Raw genomic sequence first — 15,998 nt, forward strand, 5'->3', positions numbered from 1 at the left:
CCAGGCCCAGAGTTCAGGCCCCACGACTGGACCCCCCCCCAAAAAAAAAACTGAGTTAAAATAATTTGTAAGTTGAAACCTTGGTACTGTCACAGATAAATAAATACATAATAAGTAAAATTATTTATATCAAATAGTTCCATTTTGATTAAAAGGAAACACCTTTAAGTTTTGTTAATGATGGTAGTAAGGCTCCATTTTTTTTCCTTCCAAATAGTCAGTTGTCCAAGCCTGTTGGTTGAAGTGTACATGTCTATTTTCTCCAGATCTCCATCATATTAATTATATGGATTTCCTGTGGATTTTGTTATTTCAACTGCAAACAGTACAAGTTTTGTTTTCTCCTTTCAAATACATAGTCCTTTCTCTTCACCACACTGCCAGGACCTCTAATCTTCTATTTTTCTATACTTACAATCTGGTTTTCCTAATTATTACCATTTTATAATACATTCCTCTGTTTTTCTGCTTAGTATCTCTTGGCAATTTGTGGCTCTTTCGATTTCTATAAATATTTTAGAATGTTTATTAAATTCCACATAAAAATTGATGATATCGGTCTGGACTACATTGGTCATGGATCAATTTGAGGAGAAATGACATTTCTACAATATTGACTCTTACAGCATATGAGTGTGATATGTTGTTCCATTTTTTCTTTTTACATCTTCAATAACAATGAAGTTTTATAGTTTTCTCTATACATCTTGTCTTCTGCTGGATTTATTCTTGGTTACTTTCATTTTTGATGCTACTATAAATAGTTTTTGTTCAGATTTCATTGTATAACTGGCTTACTAGAAGGGCATGTAAATTATTATTTTAATCTTGATTCTGAAGCAGCAGCGTAAGTAATTTCTTTTATTAATTGTCTGGATTCTTTTGGATTTCCTGTAGATTTTGTTACTTCAACTACAGACAGTACAAGTTTTGTTTTCTCCTTTCATATGCTCTCTCTTAGTCTTTGGTCTTCACCACACTGCCAAGGCCTGGTGGTACTGTACGAAGTAGTGGCATGACCATTTTCTCAAGCTGTGAGAAAAGCGTCATGCTCCATTCTATATATACATGTATATAAATTGTAAAAATGTTATGCAGAGGGGTTACAGTTACATGAGTAGGGTGATGAGTACATTTCGTAGTGAGCATTGTTTCCTCCTCCTTTGTTTTCCCCTCACCATCACTTCCCTCCCCACCTTCCCAACTCCTCCCGTCCCACCCCCCAACCCCGACATTGTAGTTCGTTTTCAACATAGTGTTCTGTACATCTCATCATCACATGGGTCGGCCTGCATCCCCATTTAAGCGTTCTGCAATATCCCTTCCCCTCCCCAAATTACAAAAATGTATATACAAGATGCAGAACACTGGCACCAAATCCAGTGAAAACAGGAAATGGGAAGACTTGGAAAAAATTATTAAGTGAAGTAAGCCAAGCCCAAAGAAGCATAGGTCCCATGGTTTCCCTTGTTTGCAATGACTAGTACATGTCTAGGACAATCAGAGAAGGTCAAAGGCTATGTGCATATGACCACATGAGATAATGGTAAGCAAAATGAACCCAAGACAGGGACACAAATGGTTTTTTTTTCTTTCTTGCTAGTATTTTTAATGTACTTAGAATGCACTTTGTGATTCTTTTGTTTCATGCTCTATTCTTAAATTCTGTATGATTAAAACTTGATAACATTAAGGAAGTCTTCATGTAATCCAATTGGTCAAGAGTTTTGATTGATTGATTGATTGCTTTTGTGCCAGTACTAAGGCTTGAACTCAGGGCTTGGGTGCCGTCCCTGAGTGTTTTTGCTCCAGGTGAGAGCTGTACCACTTGAGCCAGAGCTCTACTTCCAGCATTTTGGTGATTAATTGGAGATAGGAGTCTCACTGACTTTTCTGCCTGGGCTGGCTTGGAACTGTGATCCTCAGATCTCCACCTCCCAAGTAGTTAAAATTCCAGGTGTGAGCCACTGGCAGGCACCTGACTCCATATTTTGATTTTTAATCTCTAATATCTTAAGACATTTAATTTTATTAAATATCCTTCCAGCATCTTTTAAGTTGATACTTTTTCCATTGAATCTGCCAATGTAATAACTTGATTTTTTTTTTGCCAGTTGTGGGGCTTAAGCTGTGGACTTGGGTACTGTCCCTGAGCTCTTTAGCTCAAGGCAAGGGCTCTACCACTTGAGTCACAGTGCCACTTCTGGTTTTCTGGTGGTTAATTGGTGAAAAGAGTCTCACAGACTTTCCTACCCGGGCTGGCTTTGAACCATGATCCTCAGATATCAGCCTCCTGAATAGGATTACAGGTGTGAGCCACCGGTGCCTGGCAATAACTTGACTTTTGAATAATGTTATGAGACTTTTGGCCAAGATTCATCAGCAACAGTTTTACCTTTGCATGTTAAATGCTAGACAGCATCTGTGAAATGACTGTTTCATTCCCTGAGAGAAAGAAATCAACTCAGATGAGTACTATGCTCACTAGCTCACTTCTGGAGTGAGACCATGTTATAGACACAGAGGCCCGTACTCCTGTGGACCTCTGTCTCCCTGGTCTCCAAGAACAGGCATATTGAGCAGAATACAAGAGAGCTGCGTGCCCAGCCCTTCTCTGTTTTACTTATTTTTCATTGTTTGCCCAGACTGTGATCTTCCATCTCATGCCTGAGGCTAGAATCACCATATCTTGCTTGTTAGTTGAGATGGAGTCTCACTAACTTTTTGCCCGGGTTGACCTGGAGCCACAATGCTCCCAACTTCCTCCTCCTGTTTATCTGGTATTACAGATGTGTACAGTACAATTACAAATAGTTTTTCACGTTTTAAGCTATTTAACAAAATTGTTACATGTAAAATTATACGAAATTCAAATTAGTGTTTTTAATCTTTGTTTAGGGCAAAGAGGACTTTATGAACATCTGTATTGAACCTGACACTGTCAGCAAAGGAGACTTTATTACCATAGGGTAAGTGGACTGGCATTTGTAACCTGGGCTTCATGAAGTAGCTTGTGATCTCAGACTCCATGGTTGAGTGTAGAGATGGAGTGTGGGAATTCTGCCATTGAGTTTTCCAATGGTCAATGTGCATAGTGCCTGTCTGCTACTTTGGAAAAGAAACTAAGAGCAGTCTTTGGCTTTCTGTTGAAATTAAGGAATTCTACACACAAGGCACAAGGTCAGGAACTCTGGTTTCAGTTAGAAAACTGAACATGGTCTTGCTTCTGCTATTTATTCACTGACCTAGAAACTAAGGTCATACAAGCTTTTGTGAATCTTTCTTTTCCCCCATCTATTAAATGAAACAACATAATCATCTCTACTATCAGCCTCCAAGGAGAGTATTCAAATGGTATGGCACTTGTAGAGGCTCCCTGGCTGTTCCCATCACTTCACCTTCTTTTCCTTATTCCCAGGGTGTGAATGGAAAACTTGAAAAAGCCTGGACATTTCCCAGGCTTTTTGTCCTTTTCCAATACAACACACCTTTCTAAGTCCTCCCTGATCTGCAGAGTTCTACCTCTGCCAGGATTTTATTGGCTAAGAATGCTAAAACCCTTCAGCAGTCTTCAAAGCATTTGAGTTGCTGGCGTGTTCCCATGCCAACTGGTAATCTGCTCCACTGTTTGTGCTTTGTCTCGGCGCTCCCTCTGGTGTCCATTTAGGGATGAGACATATCTGTAGCAGCGGCTGCATCTCCATGGTTGCGTCTCCATGGCTGCGTCTTTATCTATACCAGCAGTGCTGACAGTAGAATGGCTTTCATTAGTTGATGGTACAACTTCTTCAGATGCTGAATAGCTCCTTCTGCAGCCTTTGATACACTTGCTGTATCGCAAGTAGGGGAGAAAAGGAAAAGCCTGTGGCTGCTCTGCTCCAGTATCCAGAAGCCACACACAGTATTGACTGAGAGTCTGGTCATGAGAACCAGCTTGATTCCGATCGTTATAAAATCAACACCCCAAAGCAGAAAGAGAGCCCAGCCCATTGCTTATCCAGGCGGAGGCATTCTGTTCCCCATTCTTAGCAGCTGCAGTGGCAAGTTTCGTTTTGGTCCTTACTAGAAGTGAAATTAATCATGTAATGTGTTTGTGTGTTTACAGAACATAGTGAAGTTGAATTTCCAGAACTCTTTTGACAGTTCCATATAGTGTTCCATATAGAAAAGAATGAATTCAATTTTCTTGATTTTTCTACACACACACGGATATGTGCATGTATGTGTATCCCTACTAATACAAAATTGAAATCATGTGGTGTGTGTGTGTGTGTGTGTGTGTGTGTGTGTATTGTTTTACTCCAAGGCTATCTAGTAGGGATAAAATATGCTAGTAGGCTGTCAGTCTAATCATTCAAGAATGTCTTAGGACTGACTCATGTATATAAAAGAAATATCTGTCTTAAGCTAGAATATAAATTATTTCTCCTTTAATAGAGAATAACAGGAAGGATCAGTGACAGGTTAGTACTTTTCCCAGAGAATTACAATTTCATTTTGCTCTTTAAATTTGAGACTACCTGCCTAGCAATTAGATTGGTGTGTTAATTTGAAACAAAGGAACAATTCCTGCCCAGTTTTCTAGAGCAGGTTAGCCTGCTAAATCTGAAAGGTGCCACAAAGCTGAGCAGGAGTCATGGTGGGGAATGTATTCGTCCTTGAACAGTACTTCCTGTCCTCCTCTGAGGAGGGGGACAGCTGGAGCTTGAGTTGTTCAATGCCATCACTGATTTCTATGCTTGCTTGCTATTCCCCACCCCATACTAACAGAAGTAAAAAGGTGAGAAACCCCAAGCTTCGAGCAGATGGCACCGAGTGCCTCCAGGCAAGCCGCTGCACGCTGCTGCTTCCGGAGGTGAGAGGGGAGGGGAGAAGGGGTACTGGGGTGGGCCCACGTCGGTGGGTGGGTTCTTTATTGCTCTTACTCCTTTGTTTCCCGCCCCCTATATGCCAAGTATTTGCGAGGTTTAGGTCCAAGTGAGGGAGACATGGGAAGGAGAGTTGAGCCCCTGGGTCATGGCTTGAAGACTTGAGGCTTCTTCAGTCAGGGTCAGAGGCGGTCTCTCAGTCTCCAAGCAGTGGGTTCATGTGTCAACAGTGCTAAAGTCTCCTATGATGAAACAGGAAGAATTCTCTAGCCAGCAAGTAGTAGGCTTCATTGTAACATTTCCTATAAAGGATCTGGAATCAATTTTCAATCCGCACTGAATTGGCACTGAGAAATGCATCCATGTTTTGAAGAATTAGCTATGAAAGTGAAAAAAAAAATTGGAGATCCGTGAATTGTAAGAATACCTGATTGGCGCTAGCTCAGGAAAACGCTAGTGCAGGCCTCTGAAGAGCCATGGCCTGGTGCTACAGCATTTAAGGTTGTAGGTAACGGAGGGCCCCACACAGCTGGACCATAGCTTCATGTAGAATTGTTGAGATGGGATCTCACTAGCTTTTTGTCCTTGATCCTCTCTACCTCCACCTCTGAGGAGCTGGGATTACAAATGTGAGCCACCACACTGGCCAATCCCTGCTTCTGAATGACTATTTGGAACACTGTGGATGCTTCACAGCTAGAGTTACTTTCCCAGCCCTGTGTTTGAAAAGTTTAACCTCGTTATGTCCCAAAATACCTAGGGAGGGAAGAGACAGGGAAGGAAGGAAGGAAGGAAAGAAGGCAGGCAGGCAGACAGACAGGCAGGCAGGGAAGGAGGGAGGGCAGGGAAGGAAGGAAGAAGGGAAGGAGGGAGGGAAGGAAGGAAAGTCCTTTTACCTGGAGTGCTGGGTGAGTGTTCCCAGAGCAGTTGGGCACTGAGCTGTTTTGTTAGGATGTGGGGATGGGCTCGTGGGGGGGGGGTTGGTCCGGCTCTTGGGGGGCAGGCAGGCGGGCCCAAGCCGGGGCAGGCGCCCCTCCTCTGAGCCGCCTCCTCTCCCCAGGGAACGGGGGGCTCTTTCAGCATTGACAGCGAGGAGTACGAAGCGATGCCCGTGGAGGTGAAGCTGCTGCCCAGAAAACTGCGCTTCTTCTGCGACCCCAGGAAGCGGGAAGAAATGCTGCAGAGCGCAGCCTAGTGAGGCCCGGCACGCCGCCCCGCCGGCCGCCGCGGGACCGGGCACCTCGGGTCCCCACCACCGGCCCCACCTGCTCCACTGCTCCACACGCTGGCGCAGCGCTCCCCGCAGCCCCTCTCCCCTCCTTTTCTGTCCGTGCTCCTTCCGCGCACATGCGTGGTGCCTCCTGCACGTCTGCGCATGCGCTCCAGGCGTGCGGAGGGGCGGGTCTGCTGGCACAGCACGTGCTCGCACTGGCGCTCTGGCTGCAGGGGTCCCCAGGGACGCCCACGGCCGCCCCAGACACCTCCTCCCCCTCGTGTGTGCGCTGGTACCTTGTAAGCTCTTGTTTCAGTGTCATCCTCCACCCAAAAGCAAGTGTCAAGGGGTTTCTCCCATCCAGTCCCCTCTAAGTGCGGGGTCCAGGTTGTGCCGGCCTGCCGCGAACTGACAGCCTGGTAGCGGGGCCGGGGCCAGGCCCCGGAGCGCCATCACCGGCCGCCACGGCCTCCCCTGCGCAGTGCGTGCGGAGCGGTCCACAGACGCCTGCGCAGTGCGTGCGGAGCGGTCCACAGGCGCCTGCGCAGTGCGTGCGGAGCGGTCCACAGACGCCAGGCCCACCATCAACACCCGACGCCCGCCGCTCTTCAAGGGAGATGAAACAGTGGCATGGCCTTCCTGGGGCGGTGTAAATATTCATCTTAAAATAAGACGTGTGAAGCCACCCGTTTAAACACATCAGTAGGTTTTAAATACCAGAGCAACTTGATGCCCCTCCTTCATTTATAACAATAAAGGAACTCGTTCTTCAGTGGTTGAATATGTTTTAACTTTTCTCCCTGTGGATTTCCATAACACTTTCAGCAAAAGACCCTTATAATGTAATCTGTTTTTATGTGTGCATTTGTATTGATTGCTTTTCATTCACAAAAAATATAATCGGACATAAAATACATTTGGCTAGTTCCTAAATGCTTAGTGAAAAACAAAATGTTTTTGTAATTACTGGGCACCCTAATTGAGGAAAGTTAACTTTGATAATTAAAAATTATTAGAATTTTCTTTATCCTTTACATAAATCCAATTTGTAGCGCAACAAGAAGATTTGACTATAGTTATAGTCCTTGTTTAGCTTTTTATACTTGTGTGCACACAAGTAAACAAATAGAAAAAATCACAACAATTTTACACAGTTCTTTGAATTCTTTTGAAGTTACATGGCACAAGCAGTGTTCTACCATTAAAACAGCCAGTGACTTCTCAACAGTTAACTCAATTAGATCCTCCGTTAAAAGCAGAGAACTAAAAACCACCCAATTTTCTAAGGACGAGTATTAATCAGTCCTAATACTGCTCTTGACATTTCCCTTGCTTTGTACCCCAGAGGTCCTTATTCTCCAGGGATCTGTGCACAGCAAGGTGCAGAGGGAGATAGCAAAGTGGGACGTGGGGGAAAATTGGCTGGCAGACCTTACTTAGCTCCAGCTCCTTCTCAGAAAGGTTATATACCCATGGAGAGGGGAGAGTACTACTTTATTATTATACAAACAACAGCTTCTCCATACAGGATCGCAAAATGTAAGGCTTACCTGCTTAGTACTCATGTCAAGGTGGTGGTGAAAACTTTTACTTGAGCACAATTCTAAGGGGGTCCAAACCCACCTCCCTCAAGCCAGCATGGAGAGGTGAGGGGATGTGTAAGGAATAAAATTAGCATATTAGGGTTCTGTAGCAGTGTGTAGGGCCAATACAGAATCTGACTTTCTTGTTTCACTAAAGTGCTAAATCTGTGTGTGTGTGTGTGTGTGTGTGTGTGTGTGTGTTTAGTATAATCAGTGGTGCAAATGGTTGGGGAAAGATATTTGCACATAAGAATTTTACTTGTAAAATTTTGTTCGAATTTTGTTTTCTTTCTTAGGCTCTGCTTTGGGGACTTGCTTTCCTTATTGTCTATTTCTTTATTCTCGCGCTGTCCTTCCATGCAATGAGCATGTGAAATGATGTTTAACAATGCAGCCACAGCTGGAATGCTGAGCCGAGCGCAGGAGACGCTGCCCTCCTCTGCAGTACAAACTTTATGGGTTCATTGCACTCAAAAGCTGAATACTGTACAGCACAGGCCTTCTAGACAACAGGTTAGCAAAGCCTTTTCTTTCCTCTAAAGTTAAAATGACTAAGCACCAGTGCTTTGTGCATGCACGTGACACATCAGTTTTCCAGCATGCCCAAAATAATGTTTAAAATAGCTCCCCAAAGGTTCACTACAAACACACACAGACACCTGTGTCAAAACCTCCTGTCTTTTAAGACACTGCATAGAACAGAAGGGCCGCTTCTCAAAGTTCTCTTTTGTGACTCTGGGTACATAGCCCTCGCTCTTCTGGATGGCATATTCTCAACTTTGGCTTCTGATTCCTGGACAGTGTATATCCAAACCACAACTTCTCTGAGGATGGAGAGAAACTCCAGGTCTCTTCCCCATCACTGTAAGCGAAGGCAGGGTTCAGCCCAAGGGCTCTGGTCCCCAGTTGGACCACCATCATTCCTTCCAACCACAAACCACATTTTTGACACTGCACAGAGTCATGTTAAAATGTGAACTTTAATTGTAAAAATTGTTTACTGTAAATATAGTTATATCAACCTCTGCACACAACTTGGTTCAGATATATACAGATATGATATACATAGATGTCATTTATACCACCAAACAAAGCAATTCAAGAAACATTGACTCTTAGCCATATGATTAACCTCAGCTTTCTTCAAGCCTTTAAATTATCGCCAATAAAGACAGAGGGAAAAAAAAGACCACTGCACCTGTTTATAGTAGCATCCAGGGCAAAACTTAAGAAGTTGCCGATTTCATCACATGAGGTAACAACTTGAAACAAAAATAGATTCAGTTTCTCTTATTGCTTTAACTCTTAGGATGGGATATGACTCAAAATAGGGTTTTTACATTTAAGGCAACCAGGGACATTATGCTGAGCCTTACTTGGAAACAAAAATAGGGAAACAGGGTTTCCAAGGTGACAACTACCTTGTCTTCAGGAAAGATTTATATTCTAGACCTGTACAAAATGTTAGCCAGCAAGCTCTGGGTAAACAAGAGTTCACTCTGTTAACCTCTATGCTCAACCTCTGGTGTCACCCACCCAGGCTAGTCAAACCCAGAACTCCTACGGTCCCCACTCAGGACTGTTCGGGCATGACAGACCCAAACCTTGTTTTCCTAATTTTTTAATATACTTCATCTTTGCTTCACTCTTCATTTGAATTAAATATACTTCCAACACTGATTACCTCAGTATGGGTTTTTTGCTTTGTGGGTTATCTCTGTCCAATTTATAATACCCTACTTCATCCCACACTCCCCAATTACTCTTAGAAAGCAAATTCAACTCATCATTTGTCTGAAGAGGCATTTTACCCAAAAGTCAGTAACACTACGCTATTATGGTATTGAATAACCTTTTTGAATTTCGGTCCTCCCAGCTCTTCAAAGTCCATCCTCTGCTGAATTTTAAGAATAAATTCTAAAATGAAGAGAGTGGGATTTTATTTACCCATTCTCATTTTTCCCCTGTGCAGCACTAAAAATTTCCCATTCCCTTTCTAAGTTTGCAATGTCATCCAACCACTCCAAAATGTCAGCCTTTTAAAATGAATGGAAGAATTAGCTAGAAAACCACCTCCTGTTCCCGATTCCCTCTAGTTGAACGAGGGGGCCTGCTACTCAGAAGCTCCCCTCCTCTCTTGGGTCCTAGAGTTTCTCTGAAGTTAGTGTTTGTGTGGCATCCTCCTTCCTGGGCCTGTGGATGTGGATGTGGAGCTCTGCCAAGATCACACAGCACAATGTCCTTATTCACATGGAATGCCATGCGAAGCCTCTAAATGTTTCAGCTGCTACCAAAATACAAAACCGCCCATTTCTTCTAGGGTTATAGCTTGGAAATTTTCCATTTCAACACCTTCATACCCAGTTCATCAAGTAGTAAGGACGATATAAAAATAAACTTCCACTTCTTGTAAGAAAAACATTAACTTCATTCACAGCCTTTTCCTACAATACTCAGTGCTCCAATAGCTCCTGGGAACCAGAGGTATATTAGTAGTAAAAATGAAATGTTAAAATGACAGTCGATAAAAGGAGTCCTTAACTCCTCCCCTGCCCTACCTGAATCAGTAAAGCGTTTTCCTGAAATGAGAAGGGCAGAGTCTGGGCCTGTCAAGGCGAGCCTACGGGGCTGCAGGATACCCCCTCAAATGTAATTGCTAGGTGAAGGGAAGAGACAGGACAGCTAGACATGTCCCAGGTTCAGATCCAACTAGCCTGGCAGGGAGCTGGCAGCCCACACAGAGCCACACAGTTCTCCTTATTCATTCTTATCCATTTTAGAACCGTGCTCACCCTAAAGCAGGTCTGTGGCAAAGCTGCTCATTATTGTGTAATCTTCATCCACATCCACCTTCCATTCCCTCCTTTTCAAGGGTGAGAGCACGTCTCAATCCATTTCCTGGGCTGTGCAGCTTCAAAGGCCAACAGTCCCTCAGGTCCCTGTCTCTTGTCAGAGGTTGATGTCTGCCCCTACAAGGATTATCACTACCCTCTTGTACACCAGGTGCCCCTGGAGAGGTGGCTCGTTTGACCTCAGTGTTTGAAGTGCTTTCAGTATATGAAGACAGATAGCAAGTCCATCTTCCTGGCCACCAAAAGGAAGACAGTGATGTGCCTAGCAATTAATTTACCTTTATCTCCCTTGTAAAACATAGGTAGTTAAATAATGAACCTTCATATATGCCAACAAATGCTATCTTACTTGTGTACAACTCTTAACCGTTCCCATTTTGGTTACCATGTGATTTATAACAAGGCTGATTTCAAATGCAAGTTCCTGTGCTGAATTACTACTCTTGGTGCATCCATGAACTTGGCTTTTCCTGCCCTTGCCCCACAGAAGACATGGCAGAGTGGATGGAAGGTATGGGATGCAGATCCCTTCCCCATTTACAGTACTCACAAATGACAGGGCCATAACATCCCCAGGAGAGGAGGGCTTCATGTTCAAAGGCAAAGCTAGTGCTAAGCAATGACTTGGCTCAAACTTTGGAGCCCCAATTAGAAGACTCCAAGCCTCATTCACTACTAGAAGGAATGATAACCCCAGTGAGAAAGTCCCTGTCTGCCCTGCAAGGAAGGAGAAGGTGGTCCATAAAAAAGTTGTGTTTTTTTTTTCCTTTTGTAAACATGTTTCTGAGATGATAGCTAAATCCACAATACAGAGGAGGAAAGAGGAAAATGTATTAGTTGCACAGTTCACATTTCAATGCCCAAACCTATTTATATATTTACATAAAAGTGGCTACCCTGATTAATCAGTGTCTATTCCTGTTTCTATACATATGAATTTCTTCACTCTTGAATTCTGTATCAAGGTGCTACAGTGGAAATACTTTTAACAGTAAAAGGCTAGTACTGAGATAAGAGGCATGGCCCATCCATTGGAAGGTTATTTCTCTCTTTTGGGGACATCTAGCCTGGCTGTGTTCTGGCCACAGACATGGATGAATGTATCAGCTTCTTTTCTGAGAACAGAATTCAGAAGGCAGGAGGCAAGAGAAGAAATTAATCTGTTAACAGCCCAGGATCCTAAACCAGAGTCCTTAAGTATGCCCCCCCCAAAAAAAACCCTCTAAACTACTATACGAACTGATTTTTTTACCTTTAGTTAACAACCGTCCTCTTACCTAAGCTTTTAGACATCAAGAAACCCAGCCCAAAAGGATGGGCAGGTCACTACAAGATGCTGCCCAACTTGAAAAACTCCTAAGAAAGTGGATATAGTCATGACTGACACGAGAAGAGTCCACCCACTCTCCTGCAAGAAGGCATGGCTACACTTGCTGACAAATCCTACACTCCTGGACCCAGTGACCTTAGCATAAGGAAAACACCTCTGCTGAAGAGACAGATGTTCATCATCTGTAAACAGTCTGGTTAACACAACTCAATCTAACCTCAAACAGATCAGATCCTGGCTGGATCCCAAATCCAGTGGATCTGTCTACTCCAGAGGGTCTATGGATGAAGGTTCTAGAGAACTCTTGGAGTCCTGGAGAAGAAACTCACAGCTTCTCCTCTACCCTGTTTAAATATCTACCACTTCATCCTTGCAAAGTACCCCAGTCATTACAGGAGGATGTGTAGCCCTGTAGGGAGACTCAATTGTAAAAATGAATTTGCTTGCAAGCTCTAGGGCAGTGTAGGCCCTGAGGAAGTCACCAGCCAATCTCCAGAGGTGAGATTCAGAGAAAGAACATTATACCAAGTAGCCAGCATTCACTGACTTAGAAAAGGGTTTCCAGGTTTTCAGCTGACCCACAAACTAGCTCTCCATTCCTTTTGTCCTAGAGCTCATAATTGGTATAAGAAACATACGTTGTGTCACTCTGTGGTCCCTACTTAAGTGATCAGAGAAGACAAAGACTTGCTCTAATGAACAGAAAAAAGGACTTGATCCCAACACTTCTGACCCCTAGACCTTGACCTTTCAAGGTCATCCATCACTTTCTGCCTGTAGGAAGATGAACATGTTAAGGCCACGCTAGACAGACGGTTGTCTTATTCTTGCACGAATCAAGAGACAAGGACATACAGACCAGGCAGGTGGAATCCACCCCAGTGTTTCCAGATCTCAATGTACTCCTAGTAACACATCTACTAAGACTAAGCCCCAAACCCAGCATCTCTGAGAGGAAGTACCCTACCAAATGTCCCACCAAAGCAGGGTACAAAACCAAGGCAGTCTCTCTTACCCTTAGGGAAAAAAAGAAAATTGCAAAAATTACATTTGTGGGTAAGTAGAAACAGTCTTCCTTTGTGTCAGCTTAGAAAATACTGAGGCCACTGGAAGCCTGGAGTACACTCCACGTTCGTGGCTTGCCAGTTCCGTGCCAATCTTCCTATGGACAACAGGGGTTGTCAATGACCAGCATGACGTCAATGCCATAGGCCTCCAGCAAGTCCATGAGAAAGCTCCGGTCTCCTTGCGGGTCCAGGCCCATGCCACGGGCATGCTCTGCTGTCAGAGTTTTGTCCTGACTGGCAGACACTTCCAATAAAGTCTGAAATATCCGGTTGTTTTGCTCCAGGAAAAACCTGTAGTTGCAAGACAGGACAGGGAGGGAAGAAAAGACAAGAACTCACTAGATAATCCACACGGTTGGAACCCACATTGCTATTTTTAACTGTTTTTTGTTGTTGCTGTTTTGTTTTGTTTTTGGTATGTGCTGGTACTGGAGCTTGAACTCAGGGCCTGGGCACTGTCCCTTAGCTCTTGCTGCTCAAGGCTGGTGTTCTACCCCTTGAGCCACAGCTCTACTTCCACTGAGTGACATGAGGAATGTCATTAACCAGGACAGTTAGCTGCAGGGATTCAGGGGCCCGCAGCTGCGGCCCAGGCTCACTCACAGCACAAACAGGTCCTCTTCACAAGGATTGTAGTCTCCTTCCACTTCCTGAGAGTACAACAGCATCTGCCTGTTGGGAAGAAGATCACCATCAGCCAGCCTGACTACAGGGCCCCAGCCACAGGCTTGTCGGCAGCCGGGCATCTACAATGGGTCACATCTCCCAGGAAGCAGCACAAGGCAGAGCGGGCCTCATGCAGAGGCACAGAGACAAGGAAGGGTCAACAGGAAGACTCAAAATCCCAGGTAACTAGGACAATGGCTGCTCTTTCCTAATTGTCCATTCAATAGAGATGGTAGTGATGATACCTCATAGTTCACAGGACGACCACATGAAATAACACCTTAGCAAGTTCCTAAGTGGGATTCACATGGTGTAGAGGTTCAATACATGGTTGTTACACACACACACACACACACACACACACAGTCATCAGGAGAGTTTCTGAAAGCTAGAGCAATTTCCCTTTGCAGAGGTTCAGATTCCAAAGCCTGTCAGAAAGAAACCTCCATGTCTGTCTGCTGCTTTGCAGAGAGGGTAACGTGGAGGTCGGGTTGTCCTATGCTTGCAGTACCCAGGCAGGCTGTGTACTGTCAGGCAAAGGGGCAGTGGGACAGGCTTTACAGAGACTGCCAGTGTGGTTCTGAGAAGGTTCAAGAATCCTGGGCTGTTCTCATTGGCCTAGGTGTGGCCCTCGCAGGCCCGGTACCCCAGCTGCCCCTACCTCTGCTCATTCAGTCTCCGGTACTTCTCCCGGTCAGCACTGTTGATCTTCAGCAGGGGCTGCAGATGGTCATGGTGTGTCTTCACATTCTGGTTATCCACGTAGACATCATAGAGCTCCTGCTTCTCCTCGAATATCTTCTCTGTGGTACCTGCAAACTCAGACCCCAAGGAACCACTGAGAATGCTAGCTTGACCCTGCTGGGGGATCAGGGAGCCCACAAGCCCAGAGGAGGAGTAGGTAGGCTTGGATAAGGGACAGGAGGAAGGGAAGCTTTGTACTCACAGGCCACATAGGACACCTCGACCTCCAGGCTCTCAATGTCAGCTACGTTCACATAGAAGAAAGGTTTGGACTCGGGGATAGTGCTTCCGATGCCTGGCAGGGACACATTGGCCAGGCAGCAGCAGCAGTACACTGATGGGGAGGGAGGGAAGAAGAGGTGAGAGAAGTATCTGCCCCTACTCTTCCTCCTCCTCCTCCACTGAAGCCTGCTGGTCAACACCATAAGGAAGCCACGATGGTGTAGATGTGGTTTGTCCCTGCCCAAACTCCTGTTGACACTTGGTCCCCAATGTCACCGTTCTGAAAGATGACTGGCTTTGAAGAGGGTCACGAGAAGGAGATAATGTGGTTCCACGAGTGCTTATCTAGAGAACAGTTGTAAGGAAGTGAGCCTGGCACTTCTCTCTCACACACTCTTCCACCACCAGCCCCTCATTTAGAGCTGTGTAGACACCAGTGCCACGTTCTTCTTTTCTAGAACCATGAGTCAAGCCTTTGTGTGAATTAATTATCCCAGCCTTGGGCATTTTGCTAGAGCAGCTGGAAATGGACTAACAGAGATGCTTGAAGGCTAACAGAAAAGCGTTGGACCATCATGGTGCTCCAGGAGCCAGGTATCCCTGGCACTCGGTAGGAAGCTCTTAGGGCCCCTTAGAGAACTTGGGTCTCCTAAAGGCCACATCCACAATGCACCTATCAAATCCAGTAGATGTTTTTCACTCTTCCACTGGTCTTGCTTGGACTTTGACATTTCTGAACTACCCCATTCTCAAGACTGGCCTGCTATAACCCTGCATTCTCTGGTTTCCCCTTTCTGATAGCTCTACCTCAGTTTCTCTGTCCTACCAGTGGTCAGTCTATCTCCTGTGCCTGGCACATCACTATTCATCCATCTCATGACTGTCACAAGTCTTAATGTCAGCCTCACATCTGCATCTGCATTTTCTACAGAGGCCCTGACCCAGCTATTCAAGCACTTGGTATCCATCTTCTTGGCAAAAATCTCAGCCAGTGCTCATTCACCATGTCCCACATCAACCCCCTTAAACCAACCCTTTCACCACTTTTTCCGGGTCCTTCATTTTGAGGGCCCACCATCCATGTCACCCCATACTCCTCCCCAGTACCCCTTCATACATGCCAGAGCCTTTACAACTGATCAGACAACCCAATCCATTCATCTCCTAAACACACCCAGAACCATCTTCTCCGCTTTAAACCAGGCCCTTATATCTCACTAGGCTACTGGTGTGTCAGTCACTAAATCCATTTTCTCATTACCTGCAGACTCCACATTCTAAAATACAAATTTAAACTGGGTACTAGTGGCTCATGCCTGTAATCCTAGCTATTCGGAGGCTGAGATCTGAGGATCCTGGTTCAAAGCCAGCCAGAGCAGAAGTCTGTAAGACTCTTATCTCCAAATAAGCATCATAAAAGCTAGAAGTGGAGCTGTGGCTCAAGTGGTAGAGC

The 15,998-nt window shown here is 44.9% G+C and overlaps 2 protein-coding genes across 2 annotated transcripts in view; one reads left to right on the plus strand and one right to left on the minus strand.

Moving 5' to 3' along the window:
• The window catches only part of Agk (acylglycerol kinase), an 80,025-nt gene extending 73,909 nt beyond the window's left edge, over positions 1-6,116 (plus strand). Inside the window, exons 13-15 of the mRNA XM_013021636.1 lie at positions 2,899-2,969; positions 4,771-4,855; positions 5,929-6,116. Of these exons, the coding sequence (XP_012877090.1) occupies positions 2,899-2,969; positions 4,771-4,855; positions 5,929-6,063 (291 nt within the window). The 3' untranslated portion in view covers positions 6,064-6,116. The remainder of the gene's footprint in view (positions 1-2,898; positions 2,970-4,770; positions 4,856-5,928) is intronic.
• A 2,509-nt stretch (positions 6,117-8,625) lies between these two features.
• Positions 8,626-15,998, minus strand: part of Kiaa1147 (KIAA1147 ortholog) — a 29,624-nt gene continuing 22,251 nt past the window's right edge. The window contains exons 7-10 of the mRNA XM_013021564.1: positions 14,526-14,657; positions 14,241-14,391; positions 13,517-13,585; positions 8,626-13,204 (exon numbers count right to left, since the gene is read on the minus strand). Coding sequence (XP_012877018.1) covers positions 13,009-13,204; positions 13,517-13,585; positions 14,241-14,391; positions 14,526-14,657 — 548 coding nt within the window. The 3' untranslated portion in view covers positions 8,626-13,008. The remainder of the gene's footprint in view (positions 13,205-13,516; positions 13,586-14,240; positions 14,392-14,525; positions 14,658-15,998) is intronic.

This window comes from Dipodomys ordii, unplaced genomic scaffold (assembly GCF_000151885.1).
Source record: "Dipodomys ordii isolate 6190 unplaced genomic scaffold, Dord_2.0 Scaffold56, whole genome shotgun sequence".
In the NCBI taxonomy this organism is placed as follows: Eukaryota; Metazoa; Chordata; class Mammalia; order Rodentia; family Heteromyidae; genus Dipodomys; species Dipodomys ordii.